This window comes from Bos grunniens, chromosome 5 (genome assembly GCF_055505025.1).
Source record: "Bos grunniens cultivar Pamir isolate PY7600 chromosome 5, Bosgru_T2T1.0, whole genome shotgun sequence".
Lineage (NCBI taxonomy): Eukaryota > Metazoa > Chordata > Mammalia > Artiodactyla > Bovidae > Bos > Bos grunniens.
Window position 1 is genome coordinate 30,708,184 of NC_141169.1, and position 22,001 is coordinate 30,730,184.

Consider the following 22,001-nt stretch of genomic DNA (forward strand, 5'->3'; position numbering starts at 1 on the left):
ACTTGGGCAGTGCCGCAGCGCTGAGCTCCCTGGTCCCCGGGGCTGAGGGTACCAGGGTGAAGGGGGTGGGAGGAGGGGGCGGTGCTCCTCCTCCTCCGCCGCCGCCTGCAGCTCCGCAGAGGCCTCCGCAGCAGCCTCCTGGCCCGCCCCCTCTTCCCCCCACCCCCCGTGCCTGGATGGTACGCTCCGGTCCGCCTGGCCCGGCTGCAGTGGATGTTGCTAGAACCCACGCGGAGAAAGGAAGAGACGCAGGCAGGCTGCGGTGACCCGAGCGGCCGCCTCTGCCTCAGGCACCCCTTCCCCGAGAGACGGCACCATGACACAGGGAAAGGTACCGGCATCTCCCCTGCCCGCACCATCCTCCATCCTCAGGTTTCCCCCATCTCCCTGTCATCCTTAGCAAGCCCTCTGAACCATTGTAAGCACCTTGTGCTTGGCTCTTGTGCGAAGGTCCTGGGTGGTCCTTGCTGAAGTCAGAGGACCCAAAGGCCCATTTCAAGGAATGGGCTGTGGCCTCTTCCTGCCCACCAGGCTCTCCTCTCCTCCATCTACATTCCACCCATGCTTTGGCATCACAGGACCCTTCACAGATGCCCAGGTCTTCTTAAGGAGTCAGCTTAGGAGTCGTGTGTGTGTGTGTGTGTGTGTGTGTGTGTGTGTGTATCCCCAGGATGAACCCTCAGAGGCAGTCTCTATGTGGCACCCCCCTCTTTTGTCCAATCCCAACCTCAACCATGTTATACTCATCTTTTACACCCTCCACAGAAACCCCCCCTCCAACTCCCTGTCATCTTTCCATTTCTGGATACAGCCCCTGTGGCTGAGGAGTTACTATGGCAACCCTGCTTCAGGATGTTCTAATTTTTGTTTTGGTTTTGGCCAGACATGGGACTGAATGGGACCGGATAAAACGTCTTCTCTTTTTGTTCCTGTTTTAGGCCTGAAATGTAGAGGAGGGGGACTGGGGCAGAGACTTGGCTGGCCTAGTAGGGTTATGTAACATTGACAGCCTGTGGAATTATACAACCACCAGGGCCTCAGGCAAAGGAAGAGGGTCCTCTGGGGTGGTGCTAAGGATTGGGTAGAGAAAACAGAAGAAGGGCTTCCCTTCTGCTCCCACTTTTTTTTCCTCAGAGATGAGCCTCAGAGCCAATGGCATCTTTCCTGGGCTCTTAGACCCTCTTTTCCTTGTTTGCAAGCTCATCAGGCCAAAAAATGATGTCATTGGGTGATACCATCTCCTGCCATTTGGGCAGGCTTCACTTGGGAGTGCTGGATGTGGGGAGGGCAGGGCCAAGGAGGCTCTGGGGGTCTGGTTAGCAGGGTGGTTCCTGGTGAGGAGGACCAGTGTGGACAGGGCTGAGGTCAGAGGTGATAATCCTTTCCCAGGCACGAGCCCTGGGTCTGGGCTCAGAGGACCTTGGTTCTGGTGGGCTGAAGTGGATTTTCCTGGGCATGACCCTTCCGATCTGGATGATGAAGGGGATTGGCGAGTAGGAGGGAAGCAGATGAGCCAGGGCTCCATTCCCACAGGCCTGGGTTCTGAGGCCCTTCCCTGAGGATCGAGGGGTGGGGGTTCACCATGGGGAAAATGAAGCGCTCCCACCTCTGCGGATTCTCTCCCTCCACTTCCCACCCCTGCCTCCATCAGTCACTTTGCTGACGCTGCTTCCTGTCCTGGGGTGAATGTATTGCCCCTGCCTCTTCCACCCCCCACCCCCCCAGCTTGCTCCCAGGCTTTCTGATGATGGAAAAGGCCCCTCCAGTTCAGTGGTCCTCAGGGCTGGACGGAAGCAGAATATCCTGGTGTGGTTTCCTTTTTCATACCACCCTTGCCTCCCAAGTCATCTCTTCCCTGGCGGCCTCATTCGGGCCCTCAAAGCCCATATCCTCTCACCGAAGCTGAACTTGTACATTGTCGGGGCCTGTCATCCTGCCATGGGACATTTCCCACTGGGCCTCAGTTTCCTTGTCTGTAAGATGATGGAAGGGGCTGAACAAGGCGCTTTCCCTTCCATTAGTAACAGTCTGATTCTATTCTGGTTTAAGGGAGAGAGGCTGAGATTTCCAATAAGAAAGAAAGAAAGAGTTAGTCCCTCAGTCGTGTCCGACTCTTTGCAACCCCATGGACTGTAGCCTGCCAGCTCCTCTGTCCTTGGAATTCTCCAGGCACAAATACTGGAGTGGGTTGCCATTCCCTCCTCCAGCGGACCTTCCCGACCCAGGGATTGAACCTGGGTCTTCTGCATTGCAGGCAGATTCTTTACCAACTGAGCCACTAGGGAAGGCCTTGAGATTTCCAAAACGGATTCTTAGCCAAGGGCTTCTTGCCCCTCCACTTCGCTGCAGCCCCTATTCCTCTTCCTCCTTTCCCCCTCTCCTCTCCCCCTTCTGTTTCCCTGCTTTCCAAATCCCTGCCCTCCTTGGTCCTCTCCAGCCCAGGAGAAGGCCAGTCCCAGTGGATGGTGTCTGGACTCTGCAGCCCAGTGGGCCATGGCCGGCTTTGAGTCATTCTTCCTCTCTGAGCCTCAGTTCCCTCATTTGAAAACAGGGGTCAAAAATATAGTTAGCAAGGTAACAGGGAGATTGAGTGAGAGAACTTTTCATTGAGTAGTATTTTTTAAGCGCCTACTCTGTGCAAGGCCCTTCTCTGGACCCCAGGAAAAAGGTGAAATCGTTTAGAGCCGGGCACTGCCCCAGGGACAGTGACCCCCAATGGTGGGCTCTCCTAAGAATTTCCAGCTTGCTCAGTTCTTACCCCTATTCCAGTGTGTATGCCTCTGGCCAGCTCCGAGCCTCCTAGAGCTCAGTTCTCTCATCCATAAAATAAGATTCTTTTCTCCAGCTTTATTGGGGGTAGAATTGACAAATAGAAATTGTATACAGGGACTTCCCTGGTGGTCCAGTGATTAAGACTCCACTCTCCCACTGCAGGAAGTGTAGGTTCGATCCCTGGTAGGAGAACTAAGATCCCACATGCTGCATGGCACAGCCAAAAACAAAAAAACAAATTGTATATATCTAAGGTGTATGATATTTTGATGTACATGTAACTTGCAAAATGATCACCCCAATCAAGCTAGTTAACACGTCCATCACTTCACATAGTTACTTTCTCTTTGTTTTTTGGTGGCAAGAACACTTATGATCTACCCTTTCAGCAGATTTCAAGGACACAATACGGTATTGTTAACTCTAGCCACCATGCTGTGCATTAGATCTCCACAACTTATTCATCGTGCATAACTGAACCTTTGTACCCTTTGACCAGTATCTCCCCACTCCCCCCACCACCCGCTGACCCTGGCAGCCACCATTCTACTCTGTGCTCCTGTGAGTTTGACTATTTCAGATTCCATGTATAAGTGAGATCCTCCAGTTTTTTCTTTCTGGGTCTGGCTTATTTCACTTAGCATAATGTCCTCCTGATTCATTCATGCTGCTGCAAATGACAGGAATTCCTTCTTTAAGGCTGAGTAATATTCCATTGTATATATACCCCACATAAAATAGGGAAACTCTTGTCTGCACCCCTGTCATTCTAGTAAGGGGACAAAGTACCTGGGGCAATCCCAGAAGTGGAGGGGCTGGTGCGGAGGACTTGGGTGGCGCCCTGTCCCCGGTGACTGTCTTTTTCTGCCTCTCCTCCACAGCTCTCCGTGGCTAACAAGGCCCCCGGGACAGAGGGGCAGCAGCAGGCGAATGGCGAGAAGAAGGAGACTCCGGCAGTGCCCTCGGCCCCGCCCTCCTATGAGGAGGCCACCTCTGGGGAGGGGCTCAAGGCAGGAGCCTTCCCCCCCGCCCCCTCGGCTGTGCCTCTCCACCCCAGCTGGGCCTACGTGGACCCTAGTAAGTCTCTCAGTTCCTGGAGGCAGGAGCCTGAGGGGAAGTGGTGGGCCTGTATGAAAAAACCTGTGTAGGAGGAAGTTGCCCAGAAATAGATGCACTGTGTGGTTGTCAGATGAGGCTGTGATGTCAAAGGTTTGGAGTTTGGAGGGCTGTTCTAAAGATAGGTCAAGGAGAACTCCATGAGAAAAGAAAGATACAGTTTCTGCAGTCAGAGTTCTCTTCGGTAGGTAAGAGAGGTTTTTTCCAAGTTATCGAGCTAGGACAAAAAGAGGGAACAGATAGGGGAGAAAAACCAGAAGTTGGTCTAGAAGAAAGGGATGCAGAGTAGGAGTGAGCAAGGTTAGAGCGGACACAGGAAGGAACAGTACGAGACCACAGTTGACCGTGGCCTCAACTGGGACTGGCTCCCTGTGAATGGGATGCAGTCTGCTTACATGCTGGCTGATCTGAAACCTGTGTGCATGGAGGCCCCAGGGTTGTTGGGGGCCCCAACCTGAGGATCCCCTTCATCCATCACTCTCCTTGACTCTTTCCCTCCCCCAGGCCTTAACTGGAAGCAAATATCAGCTGTAGTGGGATTACCTGGTGGGTCAGATGGTAGAGAACCCACCTGCAACGCAGGAGACCAGGGTTCGATCCCTGGGTCTGGAAGATCCCCTTGGAGGAGGGCATAGCAACCCACTCCAGTATTCTTGCCTGGAGAATCCCATGGACAGAGGAGCCTGGTGGGCTACGGTCCATGGGGTTGCAAAGAGTCAGACACGACTGAACAACTAACCCACACCAGCCTTAGCATCTCTCACAGTCAGGTACAGTTCCTAAGCAGACCCATGCAGGCTGATGCTAGCTCCTTGCAGACTAAGAATCATGGCTGGTTAGGGACCCCTCTGTTAGGCTGAGCAGCCTGGGGAAACCTTGCCTCAGGCCTGGGAACATACAACCCCCCACGAGGTGTAATGAAGTCTTCCTCAGCCCCTTCAACCTCCCTCAACAGCCCCTTATCCCCTCCCCCACCTTATTGAGTCCCCACCCCCACCCCTAACAGAATTCTAGAAGCAACCCCAAGAACAATGCCTCAGACAGAGTCTTTACTCACAAGGAGTGGCCACCATGGTTCGCACCTCCCACCACAAAGCTCCTCAGGCCAAGAAGTCCCACCCCACCGTGACCTACTGGAGGGCCTATGAAGGTTTGGTGTTCATGGGAGCCCTTCCTACTGCCCCCGACACCCACAGGACTGCTTTTTCTCTCCTTTCCTCCCCCTCTGTGGCCTGGCCACTTGGGCTTTGGCAGGAAACGTAGACAGTACACAGAGTAGTGAAGGATAAGAGGTTTAGGGTCTTCAAGCCCCAGGCTGGCAACTGGTCTACCTCCCTCCCCACTTCCTCATTTCCTGTGTCCTGGTTGCCAGGAATGGCTGCTGTAAGGAATGTTTTCACAGAACTGTCAGGGCAGAGGAAAGCAGCTCACTTCAGTCAGCAGATGACAAACATTTCCTAAGCCTGCACCAGGCACTGTGTCTGGCACTGAGCTGGTTTCTAGGGATGCACCGATTTGCAAGACCTACATTCACAGAAATGACTGTGTAGACAAGTAAATGGACAACCACCACACAGGGAAACAGGTGCGGTGATGGAGGCCTCAGCCATTCACCTGCCGACAGTCAGGGAGGACTTCCTGGAGGAAGGGGTATCCACATGGAGTCCTGAAGGATGGCATGTGTTAGATTGGTGAAGAGGTGGGAAAATGAGGGTCTGAGGTTGAAAGAAAGAATATGCAGAGGCTCAGAGGCATGAGAACATATCACTGAAAAAAATACAGTCACGCTGGAGAAGAGTAGCAGGGAGCAGTGTGCAGTGGAGCCGGAGGGCTCATGGGAGGCTGAGGAGGCTTTGTTGGGGAACTCAAACTTGAATAAAAGGCAGTGTGTTAGTCACTAAGTCCTGTCTGAGTCTTTGTGACCCCGTGGACTATAGTCTATCAGGCTCCTCTGTCCGTGGAATTCTTCAGGCAAGAATACTGGAGTGGGTAGCCATTCCCTTTTACAAGGGATCTTTCCAACCCAGGGTTGGAACCCCAGTTGCATGGACTTCAGGCATATTCTTTACCATCTGAGCCACTGGGGAATCCCAAAAGGCAGTGGGGAGCCATCAAAGAACCTGAAGCAAGGGCAGTGCCAACATCAGCTTTGAAAGACCAAGGTAGAGGCTATTGCGGTGGAGGGGAAGGTCGGGGAGATCTGGTAGGGATAGTGGGGGAGAATAGAGTGGACACATTTGAGGCTTTAGGAATGATTCAGATGCAGAATTAAGAGGTTGGTGTGGTCAGCATCAGGCACAAAGTTTTCACTTTTATCTTGTTTCATCCCTGGTGGGTGGGTATCACTGACCTCTATCATAGAAGAGACTCAGAGAAGGCTGGTGACTCCCTTAAGGTCCCACAGCTAGGCAGTCTTGAGGACCGATCCACATGTTTTCCTATGGAGCCCATGCTTTTCTGAAAGTGTAAGTTCTAGGACCAGGCTCCCAAACTTCACCTGACTTTATTTCCCCTCCAGTCACTGCCCTTCCCTGATTCCCAGCTAGAGCACCAGCAGGTCTGATCTTCCCAGGAGTCTCCACTTCCCACCCCAAGGGCCTCAGAGCAACCTGGGGTTGGACCAATGACCCTGGGGATGTGCGAGGTGGCCCGGGGAGCGTGGCTGTCCCCTCTCTGATTCTCAACCAAGAGGGAGCTAGAGTGTCCAGGGAGGGGTATGGGGGGCACAAGAGGGAAAGGCCACATTTCTATGAAAGAACATGGCCCCCAGGGAGCCCCAGCTGGGGGTGGGGGCAGGAAGAAGGGGAGGAGACAGTTCTTTCTCAGGACTCAGAACGAGACAGGTGAGAGGCACCCTGGGAGAGGTCTGGGACCTCTGTGGGAAGAGATGCGGTGGGGCTGGAGGTTTGAGAATGGGGCTGGAGAAAGAGGCTTCGCCTGGTCCTGGGAGCCAGTCTGACAAATACTCTGAGCGGGTGGCCGTCGGGGGCGGTGTTCACATGTGTGTGGGGGGCACTCATGGCCCTCCCCCTGCCACGCAGACAGCAGCTCCAGCTATGAGAGTGGCTTCCCCACTGGAGACCATGAGTTCTTCACCACCTTCAGTTGGGACGACCAGAAGGTTCGCCGAGTCTTCATCAGAAAGGTAACTGCCTCCCCCAACTCCTCCAAACTGGGAGGGTGGGCAGGAAAATCCCCTTGAGAAACCCCTGGCCCAACCCTCTGCCCAGAGGCCACCCTTCTCCCCATTGCTGTGACCCCAGCTGATAGTACCTGCTGGTAAGTGGGGCATCCACCACCCCCTGCTATGCCTGAACACCTGCTCTCTTCTCTCCAGACCCCATGGGTGCAGGCCGTGGAGCGTCATTGCTCTCTTTTCTCCTTGGCCTGGATTCCTTCCAGTGACTCTGAAGATGGAGGGTGGAGGGCCTGGGATGCGGGTCTGGAGGGTAGATCGAGTCACCAGGAAGAAGGGCCTGCCTGATCTTGGCTGGGGGCCTGAGCCTCCCGGCCTCCAACAGGGCCCCCTAAGCTGAGAGGAACCCCTTCCTGTCCCCAGGTCTATACCATTCTGCTGATTCAGCTGCTGGTGACCTTGGGTGTCGTGGCTCTCTTTACCTTCTGGTGAGTTGACCATGTGAACCAGCACACTCCAGGAGTGGTGGGGCCAGGCGTGGGGTTGGGGGGATCCAGCATCAGACAGGTCTGGGAATGTTTGCCTGGGGATATTTGTTCAGGGCAGCGGTACCCCTCGTGCTGGGAAGAACCTTAGCCTGGACACATGGAGGGGTCCTCCCTCCAGTGGGGATGGCCCCATGCTTTCTGGGCCAGCGAGTGTCTGTGAAGCAGCCGTTCCTCTCAGACACCGCAGCCCTACGTCCAGGCATGTCCGCGTCTCAGCCCAAGACTGTGGCTGGGGTCCCCTGCCCCACCAGGGTTGCAGTCACTCCTTTCTTCCTCTCCAGTCCTGTGAACTGGGAGCGGGGGGCAGGTGCAGATGTAGAGCCAGAAATGGAGACAGAGGGTCAATTCGGATTCTCTCTTCCTCCTTTCTCTGCAGTGACCCCGTGAAGGACTATGTCCAGGCCAACCCAGGCTGGTACTGGGCATCCTAGTGAGTATTCCGCGCCACCCACCCCCCTCACCGGAAGCACCCATGGCGGCCCAGGGTGGAAGGTCTCTGCTGACAAGTCCCAGCCCATGGCCTCTCCCCACCCCATGGGGACTGTCCTCACAGGAGCATGGCCAGAAGGGCCCTTCTGAGGTGTTTAGGTCTGAGAGGGAGGGGAGAAGAGGCGTGTTGGTTCTGGAGCCTGCATAAGGAGGGAAGGGTGGAGCTGGGGTCATGGCTGGAGAGACCCAGACCTTGGCCCTGAGCAGAAAGGGGCTGGGACGCCTTGGCCTACACTAATAATAATGTTGCTACTCTTATTAACATAGTGTTATTAGTGCTTACGAATTATTAATCATAATAGCTGCCACTTATAAAGTGCCTAATAAGGGCTGGGCATTGTTCGCTGTGCTTGATATACAGTATTGCATTCGCTCAGGTCTACTGGGTATAATTACCTTGGAAAACTCAGGCTTGGAGAGGTTGAGTTTGCCCAAGATCACACAAGTAGACAGTGGTGGAGCTGGGGTTCAAACCCAGGATTCAGGTTGAGGCTTGCACTCTTAATCCCTCTGCTTGGCAGACTCCCTTCCCCTCAAGCAGTCAGCTCCCGCCTATCCTAAACTCTGCAAGGAACATGGCAAGTAACTTGAGAGAAGGCTCTTCTGACCCTCCCAGGTGGGCAGTTAAGAAATTGTTCTGGATAACACCAGGCCGGACCACCATAGGCTCAAAGCAGAGCTACTGTCAGCAAAGTCTCCTTCAGCACCCATTGTGAGCCCAGGCCGGAACTGGGGCTGCTGGGAAGGCAGCCTCTGCAGGGCCAGGCAGCCCGTGAAAGAGGAGGGGCAGCTCTCGGTCCCTGTCAGGAGGGGCCAAGAGGACTGGGGACTGGAGTGGCTTAAGCAAAAGCGTGTGTGGGAGCTGGAGTGGGAGTGCATGGGGGTACGTTTGTTGAGTTAGGGACCAGGCTGGCGGAGCACTGCAGGGGTCCGTGGAGGGGAATCTGGGACACCCAACAGAGCAGTGGGCGTTCTGGGATGGAGGCTTCCAATGTCCACCCAAGGAGCTTGTGCACTACAGCTGTCCCAGGCCTGTTATTGAAAAGGAATCTGGTGGAAAATGTAGGCTCAGCCCAGAGCTTCTTGGATCACCCGAGCCCAGAACAATCCCACAGTGGGCCTTGAGATAACATAAGCCAGCCCAGAGACTGACAGGAAGGAGACATCTTGGCCTCTGGGGCTCTTTAAGAGCCCTAAGCTGGGGGTCCCAGGGGAGGAGACATTCACACCCAAAGCCTTTCTTAGGGTGCAGGACAGAGGGCCTGTCTGCAGACCAGGCAGGGAGGCGAGCGTCTAGGGGAACTGGGCACACTAATGAGGGTAAAGCTAATGAGGCCCCAGGGACTGCTGCCCCCATCAGCCCACGTGGCGGGTTGGCATGACTCCCAGCACGTCAGCACCTCCTGGCAGCCTCTGAGCCCCGAGACCTCGAGAGAGTTTCCAGGCCCCTCGTCAGGCTTTCTGTGGGGGAGTCTTCAGGACTCTGTGCCCTGAGCAGATGGAGCAGGGGAACAATCCAAGAATAAGCAGCTCAGGAAGTGGAGGCAGAGTCGACCCACTGAGGGCGGGTGTGAGACTCTGACCTCCGAATGCCGAGACTTAGCATCCTCCTTCCTCCTCAGCATCTCCAGGCAGAAAACAGAGATGCTGTGCTGGGCTCAGGGATGGATGGGGGTGGAGAGAAGCCGGAATTGGGCCTGGGCCCTGTGCTTTCCATGGAGCATGGCAAAGCCGTAATGGTGCTGATGAATTCACCACCGAGATGCTGTGCTGTCCTACAAAAAGCCAGCCTGTGGCTCTGTCCTTCCAGCCCCCTCCCCACCTCACCTTGGTCCTGAGTCTGCCTCTGGGTCGGACACCTACCAGGCCTGACATCTAGTGGGTCTCACCCCTCCCCAAGTACCAAGCCCTTAACAGCAATAAGAATGAAACAGGTCTTTTTCTCTGTATGAAGCACTGTGCCATGGGATTTGCAGATATTCTTCATTCGATCCCTAACAACAACCCTCCCAGACAGATACTGTTATTATTACCATTTTATACATTGAAAAAAATGAGGGTCAGAGTGAAGATGTTGCTTCCTAAGCAGCAGAGCCAGGATTGAAGCCTGTCTTTCCGACTGCAAAGCTGTTGCATGTCCCCTCCGTGCCCGGCAGCCTCCGCCACAGCCAGGAACTGGTCCCGGAGCAGCGTAAGTTGGGAGAGGACGCTGGGTTTGGACGCTGGCCTCCACCTGAGCCTCGTGCCTCTGTGTTGACATTCTGTAAATAGACCATGGCTCCAGCTCAGGCCCTGGGGCCCTGGATCTGACGAGTCTGTCTCTTTCTAACTCCTGTGACTCATTCTCCACTCCCTGGATGGCCGCCTCCCAGCACCCCCACCCCCAGCCCTCGCTTTCTCCAGGCCCCAGTTACCTCCCTCAGTGGGCTCTTGCCTTACTGTCTGATTGCTTTCTCTGAGCCGCGGCAGCAGGAACTGCATGCCTCCCTGTGGTGGGGGGAGTAAGGACCATGATATGGAGGTGGGGGGAGCCAGGCAGAGGAGGACAAATGTGAGCCCAGAACTGGGGCGGGGGGAGATGGGTCCCAGCCTCTCCAGGAAGCTGTCAGTCAGCCAGGGTCTAGTCATAATAATAACAGCGCTCAACCTCCCCTCCCCTTCACCAGGCCTTGGTGCTCAAGGCTGGACTGGGTGCTGCCGTCCAACTCTCGCTACAGTGAACTGGTACCAGTATTCCTATTTGACAAAGCAGGACGCTGGGGCTCTGCAATTCAGTAGCTTGTGCGAGGTCACATGACAGTGGTGCCAGAGCTGGGAGGGGAAACATGAGGGTCAGGCTCCCAAGCTGCCCCCAGGCCGCCCGTCCCTCTGCCCTTCCTCCCAACCACTCATCTGGAGGGTTGAGGAGCTCTGGACCGGAGAGAAAAGGAGGTTGAGCTCTGCCCTCAGGAAGCTTCTAGTCTGGCCAGGGAGATAGGCCCCACACCCAGGATACACAGAGACTAAGGTATTATTATTATCATTATTGTTGAAGTGACTGACCGGTGACTCAAGGGAGACCCAAAGAGAGCAAGTGCTGGAGTGTTTCTTAACAACTCCAGGGGCAGGATGATGCCATGGTCCCTCACAGAGCAGGATGTCTTGCAGCAGCCCTGGTCATGGCACTGAGAACCCCTCCATCACTGTGACAACAGTGACGCAGCATTTACAAACCACCGAAGAGTAGGGAAGGGTGAAGACAGAGGGCTCCTGTTCACCAAATCCAGTGGCCTTGTCTCAACCCCTGCATTCCCCGAGTTTTTCATCCAGGAATGTTTAAAGATCGCCTAACCCGTGCCAGGCTGAGGATTAGACAATAGGTCGTTCCAGATGCTACACCTGGGTGCGGATCCGATGAGCAGGCCTGTGGGGTATGAGGTGCAGGCTTTGGCTGAGTTCTGTCCGCGGTGCACAGAGCAAGCCCCTCCAATCCCGGCCACAGGCATCATCGCTGGTTGGTCCTTTCCAGCCGGGGCAGAGGGAGGTGGTCACCCTGTGAGGATGCGGAGGGCGATGAGAGGGTAGATGGTGGGGTGGAGCATGGTGCGGGATGGGCTGGGGAGGTAGGCAGGGAGTGGATCACACAAGACATTGCCAGGTCTTTGGAATTTTAAACAGAAGAGTCACATGATGGGATCTGCCTGTAGCTTGGAGAGTGGCAGGCAGGGTTGGAGGCAGAAGGACTAGATAGACAGAGGTGGCTCAACCTAAAAGGGTGATTGCAGGAATGGAGAAAAGGGAATAGATTTGAGAGCTGCCTAGGTAGAGGACTTACAGGTCCAAGTGATTAGTTGGGTGTAGCAGGCTGGGAGTTACAGCTGACTGAGCTGCTGGGTGGGTGACTCCAAGGCTGCAATGGGGGGTGCCCAAGAAGGAGCAAGGAAGAGGACAAGTTCGATTCTAACCTTCTGCGTTGGGTATGTTTCTGAATGTGTCTGCCCAGTCGGCAGTTGGTTATTCAGGTCTGAGGTTGAGAAGGAAATTCTAGATCAGAAATATGGGTGTGCAAGTCATGAGCATCTGCCTGATAAAGGGAGTCCTAGGAATGAGTGAACCTACCCAAGGGGAGTGTGAAAGGAGACAGCTTGACAGAAGAGACCTGGTGCTGAAGCAGGTAGAGAAGGAGTGACCAAGGGAGTTAGGCAGGAACCCAAGGCTATGTCATTGTGGAACCAGGGCAACAAGTGAGAGATCAGATATTGAGATGCCAGGAAAGATAAGTATGGACAAGTGTCAACTGGACTCAACAAGGTCATAGTGATGTTGCAAAGGCAGCTCTCATTAAGCTGGGGCTCAGGCTGGTTTGTTGAGGAGTAATTATGAGATGGAGAAAATGCCTTCAACAGAGACAACTTTTTCAAGAAGCTTGGCTATAAGGGTGGATAATGTCGCAGTAGCTAGAACCATTAAAGGTGTTGTTTAAAGATTCAGGAGAACAGCTGAGGAGGTGTGTGAGGGTCAATGGCAGGACAGGGGAGGGTGTGGGACCCAGAGGCTTGGGGGATTAGTCTGCGATGAGAGGAGGGACGGGAGGAAGCACACAGAGATCCGTGACGTGATGTTTCCAGGTGGCAGACAGGGAGCCGGGGCGCCCCACCTCATCCTAGATCTTTCTGGGACACATCAGGGCAGACCAGGCAGGAGAGTGAGGCAGCCTGGGAGGTTTGAAGCTGGCGGAGGATGGTTGGCGTTGCTGCCATAGGGGATGGGCGAGAGAACTGAGGACAGAGATGGGGAGGGATGACAGGTGCCATGTCTGAGGGCACATTGGGCACTGGAGACCATGCATTGGCATTGGCACCAATCTAGGTAGGCATGATCATGCCCCACCCTTGGGTCCTCAGCCCTCATCTCCCCACTCCTGGACTGGCCTCCACCTCTACTGCTCTCCAGAAAATCCTCAACCCTCAATCCTTGTCTCTGGGTTTCGCTTGAGCTTCCTGCCAGTCTCCTGGTGGACATGGCCACCTGATCCAGAAATTCATGCCATAGGTACTTCTCACTGTGCCAGGTGCTGGCAGGAAAAACAAGATCGTTACAAGTAGCAACAGGTCCAGGGAAAGGCCTGAAGGAGGCAGTGTGGGGTAAGTGGTTATAAGTGAGGACTCTGGGGCCAGAATGCCTGGGTTCTAACCCTGCCTCTGCTGTTGTGGTAGTTGTGTGACCTTGGACAAGTCGGCTGGCCTCAATGAGCCTCACAGAGACGATGTGAGGATTATATTAGTCAATATTCATAAAGCATGTAGTTCTCTGGCTGGCACATAGAGAACACTATATGAACTCCATATATGAAACTATACCTATACACCTACATATACGCATGCATGTGTGCGTGTTCAGTCACGTTTCTTTCTCTGCAACTCTGTGGACTGCAGCCTGCCAGGCTCCTCTGTCCATGGAATCTTCCAGGCAAGAATACTGGAGTGAGTTGCCATTCCCTATTCCAGGGGATCTTCCCGACCCAGGGATCAAACTTGCATCTCTTGTGTCTGCTGCATTGACAGGTGGATTCTTCACCACCAGGCCACCTGGGAAGCCCATATATATATGTTTGTGTATATACACACACACACAAGTTATAAGATACTATCTGGAGGAAAACCACTTTGGATTGGGTGGTTAGCTATCCTATGGCACCCAGGATTCATGATTTCTAGAAGTAGGCTCATCTTATTCCCCTTCCTGTCTTTTGGAACTAGACTATCACCCTGTCTGTTGCAAGGTTCTAGGATGGTTGTGGGCTTAACCAATCCCTGCCCCTGACCCGCAGCACCTTGCTTGGTGTCCTGTGGGCAGAGAGTGGGTTGAGCAGGCGACTGAGTGAAAAGGCTTCAGGAAAGACCAGCTGACTCGCCGGTCTGTCTGTCTCTCGCAGTGCTGTGTTCTTTGCGACCTACCTGACCCTGGCCTGCTGTTCTGGACCCAGGTAAAGATGGTGGAGGGGGGAGCTTGTGGGAACATGAGCAGGATCTTGGAAGTTCTGGCCCCAGTCCTGCCTGCCACCAGTGCTGTGCACCCTAAGAGAGCCCCATTTTCTGGACTCTGTTAAGCAGGCCTGCCTTCCCCTGTTTCCTTGGCACCTCAAAGGTTGGGGAAGGGTGAGTGGACAGATGGGGGCCCATGGGGATGTGCCCCAGGAGTGGGGGTGAGCTTGCAGAGCCCTGGTCTGTGCTGCCCGCACCCCACTCTCCTCTGAACTTGGCGGCTTGCCTTACAGGAGGCATTTCCCCTGGAACCTGATCCTCCTGACCATCTTTGTAAGTGACGTGGGGGTGTCTGGGGACAGATGCTGTAGTGATGGAGGGAGCAGGGATGCAGAGTGAGTTTTGAGGGCCAGGAGTTGGGGACAGCCAAGATGAGGTCACTGAAGGAGGCAGGAGTATTTTCACCCCACTTTTTCTTCAAAGACAATTCACCCTCTCTTTCCAAATGAGCTTCCTCTCTCCAGTCCATCCACTCTCTCTTTCCACTATGATTTGTTTTTAAGAGGTTTGTGTGGGAAATCCTAGAGCTGTGGGTAACAAGGGGGATGGTCGTAGGAAAGGGGAAGAGCAGGGCTGCAAAAGAACAAAGGGACAGCTGGCTCAAGGCCCGTTGAGACCTCCTTCCCCAGATGAAGTTCTGGAGGTAAGCGCATATGCACAAAGCAGACTCAGAGTTGAGGGGTGCGCACAAGGCGGGGAGACCCAGGCTGGCCCTTGAAGGTGTCTGGGCCCCACTATTCCCTCACACTGTTCTCCTTTCAGACCCTGTCCATGGCCTACCTCACTGGAATGTTGTCCAGGTAAAGCAGATGGGCAGAATGGGGGAGTTGCCCCAAACACTATCCCTCCTGGGAGCGCTGGCTAGGCAGGTGTTGGGGAGGGGCAGGCAGGTAGGAAATGCTGGCTTCAAGCCCACTCCTCCTGCACTCTACTGGACAGTGCCTCCAAGACCTGGCCAGGCTGCCGGGGTTGGGGTGGGAGACGGAGGACAGCAAGGTGACACCTCTCAAGCTGCACCTGAAAGGACCCCAGGTTCATGCTCATGCAGTTCCCTGAAAGCCACCTCCATACACCAGCACAAACCCCACCACCACCACCTCTTCAGGATCCTTCTAACAGGATTTCGAGTCCTAAGCATGTTGGGAGGTTGGGTTCCAGTAGAAAGGATGGGGAGGCAGGAGAGGGAGGATCATGGGAAAGGAGGGAAGGTGGGCCTCACGGAGGTGGGATCAGGTCCTTGCAGAAGGGGGTGGGCCTGGGAGGAGGGCCGGGGGAGACCAGAAGCCCTGCCCTGAGGCTGAGCCCCTGCCTGCGGGTCCTGCAGTTACTACAACACCACGTCTGTGCTGCTGTGCCTGAGCATCACGGCCCTCGTCTGCCTCTCGGTCACAGTCTTCAGCTTCCAGACCAAGGTCAGCTCTGGGGCCCGTGGGCCTGGGAAGGCAGGTGGGATGCAGGCTCCGAGCTTGGATCCCTGGCTGGGGAGAGGTCACAAGGATGAGAAGCTTGTGGGGAGGGCACCTGGAGTGGATGGGGCGGAACGCCAGGTTCTGGGGTGAGCACTGGAAGGCAGCCTGCCACCGAGGCCTCAGCCTTCTGGCCAGGGCCCCCAGGAACGCCGGGCTGCCCTGTCCAGGCCTGAGGGGCCCTGCAGCTGACGCTCAGCCCATCCCTGCAGTTCGACTTCACATCCTGCCAAGGTGTGCTCTTCGTGCTGCTCATGACCCTCTTCTTCAGTGGGCTCATCCTGGCCATCCTCCTGCCCTTCCAATATGTGAGTCTCTGGCTCTGCCTGCCGCCCCTGGGGATAAAGGGGGCGGGATCGCTGGCCCGAGGCTGCCGCTTCCTCCTGCGCCCTCCAGGGAAGGCCCGGAGCCAAGGCCTCACAGCCTGCCATCCAGTCCTGCCCCTCCTGGCACCTTCCATGGGCTTGTTGGCAGTGTAAGCAAACACAGGCTTTTCTTGGCAGGTCTGGGCACCTGCCCGCTCCACAAGCCACATCCGGCTTCACCTTTCCTATCCTCCCCGCTAGGGCGGAGGCGAGGCTGAGGCGGAGGGCTAGGAGCTTTTGTAAACCCTAGGCAGGGGAGGGGCTCTGGAGTTCCATGGGGCTATGAAGCCCAGAGGGGCCCTGAGGACAGGCCTCCTGGGACTCTGGGGGGATCAGTCAAGTCCAGAGAGGCAGGATCTGGCTGGCCAGGCAGGTGGAAAGTGAGACGGCAGGGCTCTAAACACACCCTCACCTCATGACGGTGTCCATGGGAACAGTCGAATCTCAGCTCTTTAAGTGTCTGGCTTGCGGTGAAACCCAGCTAGGACTGCTCGGGGCTCAGTGACCTATTCCAGGCACTCGGGCTGCTGCAGGTGGAGAAGGGGCAGACCGAGGGCATCACAGGAGGGGGTTTGAATCCTGGGAACCCAAGAGAGCAGCTACTGGACCCCAGCTGAACCCAGTGCTGTGCGTGCCCCCAGGCTCCTCTTGGTCCCCACCACCCCTTGTCTTCCAGGCCAGGAGCAGCCTTCCTCACTGCCCCTTCCCTACCCCATCCTGCCCAGCCCCCGGGTATTGGCTCCCAGTCCAGGACATCAGGATTGGTTCTGGCATTTCCTTGGCTCTTCCCAGGATCCTGTTGACGAAGGGAGGAGCCGGAGCTGGCCTGGGGCCCCTCTGTGTATCTAGGATGGGGGAGGGGTACAGGAAGGGGCCCAGAGCTTCAAAGAACCCTTTATTGACCCGGGTCAGGTTCATAGGATGCCTGTGTTTCCAGGAATCTTCTAGGGGAAGGCCCTACAGAGGGCATAGCTGGTTTGGCACCTCTTGCAAGGTTTCCACACACGGCCAGGTGCCACTGAGGCCCCCGGGGGGAGCAGAGGTTGGGAAGCCGGGGCAGACAATCCCATCAAGTTCAGCAACAAGGACTCCAGGTGCCCCTCCTCCCCAGCCTAAAGTCTATCCGCTTCTCCCTGAGACCCTCACCCCCACAGGCAGAGCCAGGGGGTCCTGACACGGGGACCGAGAGCCCAGGAATGAGTGCACAATGGGAGGAGGGCGCAGCCTCCGGCCAGACTCAGGCTGGGAAAATGACAGGGCCCCATAGGATGAGTCACCCTGGGCCAGCCTCAGCCTGGGGCTGTGTGTGGAGCGAAGAAGTGCTGGCCAGTCGGGAGCTCCCCTGCCAGCCCCTCACAATCACTGTTATTCTGGGGCTCCCCTAGCCCAGAGGGTTAAGGACCTCTCAGTCTAGGGCTGGGTTAGGGGGGCGGTGAGAGAGGGGGCCCCCACTGGGGAGGTCTGTCCTTCATCCACCATTCTCAGGACTGACCCCTTCTCCCTTCCCCGCTGCCCCTCGCCCCCACCGCCCACCCTCACCCTCCCTGAGTCCATATTTTTGTCTGCCTTGCAGGTGCCCTGGCTCCACGCAGTGTATGCCGTGCTGGGAGCAGGCGTGTTTACATTGGTGAGTGTACCCCCGGGGCCCCGCCTTTTCAGCCCCCCACCACCTCCTCAGGCCCCTCTTCCATCCCTATCTTCCTCATGGTCCACTTCTCTGAACCCCCATGGAGCATCAGTGGGCAGGGGCGGGACTCAGTGCTGCTCAGGTCTCCAAGACAGATCAGCTGACCTGTGCACGGGCATTGAAGGTTGTAACAGCAGAATTGACACTTTAAACAGAGCTGGGAAGAGGTACCCCTGGTTCCTGGGGAGAGGTTCAGTGTCGCTTGTGGGAGCAGGAAAGTGAGGGTGTCCCCACCGCATGGACTAAGTTAGCCCTGGCTGTCTCCTGGAGGTAATCTGGGAAGACTTCTTGGAGCAAAGGAGATTCCAGGTACTCTGTGACAGATGCATGTAGATTGAACTTGTCCTTGGCTGCCCTCACCAAGCTGAGAGTGTTAATGATGGTGATAACGATAACAGTGGTAGTTAATATTTTATTGAGCACTTACTTCTCCCACAGCAAGCTCTTCACATACACTAACTCCTCACCGTAGCTCTATAAAATAGGTTCTGTTGTTCTCAAATTAAGATGAGGGACTTGAGCTCAGAGGCTTTAAATCCCTCCCCAGGTGGCACTAGTGGGAAAGAACCCGCCTGCCAATGCAGGAGACATAAGACAATGAATGGTAAATCAACTAGCGTAGCCTTGGTCAAGACTAGGGGTACCAACTCATCCTGGTTGACCCAGAACTTTACTGGTTTCAGCACTGAAAGTCCCCCTTCTTGGGGGGGAAAGGCCCTAGGAACTGCAAGGTTGGACAAACCAGGATGGTTGATTATCCTGTGACACTAATTGCTCTTGGTTCCTGGACCAGCAGTCTTTCCTACAGATGTGTGTGTGTGTTTAGTCGCTCAGAGATGTCCGACTCTTTGCAACCCCATGGACTGTAGCTTGCCAGGCTCCTCTGTCTATGGGGATTCTCCAGGCAAGAATACTGGACTGGGTTGCCATGTCCTTCTCCAGGCGATCTTTCTGACCCAGGGATCAAACCCACATCTCATATATCTCCTGCATTGCAGGCAGATTTTTTACCTGCTGAGCCATCAGGGAAGCCTTTCCTGCAGATAGTACCTGCTGAAGACAAATCTCAATGAAAAGGATGGGTCAGGGGAGTCAGCCTAGGAGGAAAAGAAGCAGGAGGGCCAGACTGAGGGGAGCGAGACTGGGGAAGCTTCAGAGAACGGTGTTTGCAGGGACAGATGGAAGAAGAGGGGTCCGGGCAGAGTGGGAGGAGGGCAGTCACCGAGGGAGGGTCAGAAGTGTGCTGGGCTTCTCGCTGCTGCGCATGCGTCCGCTGTGCGGGGAGACTGTGCAGACAAGTAGGGTTGGGTGAACAGTAATCCCTTAAATTTAATAATCGTTTGTTATTAGAAATAATAAAAACAATCCCAACCATCGGTTCCACCCTTTCCATTTTACAAAGCACTTTCACACGTATTACCTCATGGGATCTCCATCACATCCCAGGGAGGGAGGCAATGCTGCTGTTAGAAGACCTGCTTTCTAGATATACCTGAGGTCACGGGTGTTAAGGGGCTGGCACAGAGTCCCACTGCCAGTAAAGGGCAGATTTAGGGCAGGACCCAATTGTCCTGGGCCCAGCCTGCTGCCATTTCCAGAACCCCCATCATCCCCCTCAAAGAGGACAACTTCTATTGGCTTGAAGTGGGGAGAGGCTGGGGCGATCTCTCTGGCAATGTTCCCCCTCTTTCTCTTGCACCATCTGTATTGCCCTTTCTACTGGATTTTTTCCATCAGCATAAAAACAGGCTGTAATTTCTCCCAACTGAAAAAATAGCAATACAAAAAACCCTTAACTCACATTTGCCTCTAGTCCCCCCATTTAGAGCGAAGCTTCTTATAAGGGAATCTATGCTGTCTCCAATTCTTCCCACTTCCTCCCTTCTCTCCACTCCATCATTCTTGTGTGTGCTTGGTCGCTCAGTCGCGTCTGACTCTTTGCGACCTCATCGATGGTAGCCTGCTAGTCTCCTTTGTCCATGGGGATTCTCCAGGCAAGAATATTGTAGTGGGTTGCCATGCCCTCCTCCAGGAGATCTTCCCAACCCAGGGATCAAACCCCAGTCTCCCACATTGCAGATGGATTCTTTACCGTCTGAGACACCAGTAAAGCCCATGAATACTGGAGTGGGTAGCCTATCCCTTCTCCAGGGGATCTTCCTGACCCAGGAATTGAACCGGGGTCTCCTGTGTTGCAGGCGGATTCTTTACCAGCTGAGCTACCAGGGAAGACTGAATCCTCTTTAAATGTTCTCATCAGGGTCCCCAGTGGGCTCCCTGTGACTGAACCCAGTGGTCATTTCTTAGTCCTTGTCTTGCTCGACTCTTGGCAGCATTTGGTACAGTTGTTTACGCCCTCCCCCCAGAAGCCTCTTTTTCACTTGGTGTCCAGGCACCAGCATTTGCCTCTACCTTCATGGCTACTCCCTGGTCCACGTCGCCACCATGGCCCACCTGGATTCTCGAAATGCCTCCCCTGGGTGCTGCCCCCTGCAGTCTGTGTCAGTACCACAGCAGTGGGAGGGCTTCTGTTCACTGTTAAAGGAGGCCAGATCATTTCTGCACTTTGGAGAAGGAAATGGCAGCCCACTCCAGTGTTCTTGCCTGGAGAATCCCAGGGGCAGAGGAGCCTGGTGGGCTGGCGTCTATGGGGTCGCACAGAGTCGGACACGACTGAAGCGACTTAGCAGCAGCAGCAGCATTTCTGCACTTGGCCTCCAGCAATCGCTGCCCACTGCCCGCAGGCCCTCCTGACCTCATGCCTCCCGCTCCTGGTTGCCCACTCTGCTGCAGCCACAAGCATCCTTTCTGCTCCCTAGGATGGCAGGCTCACTCCCAGCCCCAGGTCCCTGCTCCCGTAGTTGCCTCTGTCGATTCCTTCTGATCTTCTCACCGCTCCCCATCTCCCCTCCTTCAAGTGTTTGCTTTGTTTACAGTCTTGTGTGCTGAGTGTGTTTATACACACACACACACATGTAGGCATGCCCACAGGTTGCTCCCTTTATTTCTCTCCATCGCACATCTCATCCTCTGACATACTGTATATTTTTCTGGTTTATTTATTGTCTTCCATCCAGCGGAATTCAAGTTCCTTGAAGGCAGGGATTTGGGTCTGGCTGGCTTGTCACTGCATCCACAGTGTCTAGAACAGTGGCTGGCTGTTCTATCCACAGCCTAGGGGTTCACAGCTGGCACCCCTAGATGTTTTCAGAATGAACGGACTCCGGAGAGGTCAGGTCCAGCTGAGGCACTGCCAGAGTGAGGCACAGAAAGCATGACTGCACAGCTGACTTAGGCATCCATCTCCTGTGAGTCACAGGGGAGGAGGAACCATTGCACTTAATTACCCATTAATGTTTCGTTAGGAGAGCAACACGCTGACTCTCCTCTGTCAGGCTCATCCTTCGAGTCATGTCAACAGTGGTCAGGAGCAGTGGCGTCAGTCCCCCAGCCCCATCCCCTGCCCTCTGTCACCTGGGTCAAAGGAAGGAAGACCTGCAGCCCATCCCACGGCGTGGGGAGGCTTAAGGAGGGGCCACTGGACTCATTCCCCTCCCTCCCTCTCAGTTTCACGTGGATGGAGGCCCACAGAGGCCCAGCCCCATAAGAACTAAGGTTCCCGTGCCTTTCCACTAACCTCAACTCAGAAGGTCCTTGACCTCAATCTGATCCTGTTTCCAGCATCACTTCTGTCCTTTGGAATCTGTGGTCCAACCTATCCCCAGAACTGGTGTCCAGCACCCCTGGTCTCTCGATCTGTCCATCCTGCCTTCTCCTACCCTAGCCTTTGGCGAATTCTTATCACCGTGAAGGGTGCTCCAAGCACTGTAGCTAGGCAAGGATGTCACTCAGCGATCCCTGCCCCTCTTGCTGCCTCGGGGAGGATGTGTGAGAAAAGGGGGAAGAGAAGTGTTAGAGGAGGGCCCAGCCCCCAGTGAGAACCGCCCCAGCCCCACCAGCCTGGGCCTTGGAAGGGCTGTGAAAAGCAAAGGGCTTTCTCCTACAGACCTCAGCCCCTCCCCGAAATACTGTTGTCTTGGATAACAGGGCCTCCCAGCTGGACTAGGCTGAGATTGGGAAGATGGGGAGCCAAGGTCTTTTAGGGCCGTGGTCCTGCTGGCAGGGATGGGCCCCTCCTGGGCCTCACCCTGACTAGCCTTGGCACATTCTTGAGAGGCTTGGGTTTTTCTCTATCGCCCTACCCTGTAACCCCCCTCTGGGCACCAGACTCAAATGCCAGTGGAAGTGGTGAGTCAGTTGGAAGTTTCTGGGCTCAGGGTGGCCCCATTCTCCTCTCCCTTCTATGTCCCCTCCTTGAGTGCATTTTTGTAGAAGCTGATGGAAAGCGAGGCAGGGGAGCATGATGGGTGGGCTGGGGTGGTGAGGCAAGGCGCAGGGG

General features: G+C 55.2%; 1 protein-coding gene across 1 annotated transcript in view; it reads left to right on the forward strand.

Moving 5' to 3' along the window:
- Positions 1-223: 223 nt before the first annotated feature.
- The window catches only part of FAIM2 (Fas apoptotic inhibitory molecule 2), a 30,593-nt gene continuing 8,815 nt past the window's right edge, over positions 224-22,001 (forward strand). Inside the window, exons 1-11 of the mRNA XM_086399556.1 lie at positions 224-331; positions 3,654-3,849; positions 6,930-7,033; positions 7,448-7,512; positions 7,949-8,002; positions 13,976-14,026; positions 14,318-14,357; positions 14,847-14,884; positions 15,409-15,496; positions 15,763-15,858; positions 17,489-17,542. Coding sequence (XP_086255682.1) covers positions 317-331; positions 3,654-3,849; positions 6,930-7,033; positions 7,448-7,512; positions 7,949-8,002; positions 13,976-14,026; positions 14,318-14,357; positions 14,847-14,884; positions 15,409-15,496; positions 15,763-15,858; positions 17,489-17,542 — 801 coding nt within the window. The 5' untranslated portion in view covers positions 224-316. The remainder of the gene's footprint in view (positions 332-3,653; positions 3,850-6,929; positions 7,034-7,447; positions 7,513-7,948; positions 8,003-13,975; positions 14,027-14,317; positions 14,358-14,846; positions 14,885-15,408; positions 15,497-15,762; positions 15,859-17,488; positions 17,543-22,001) is intronic.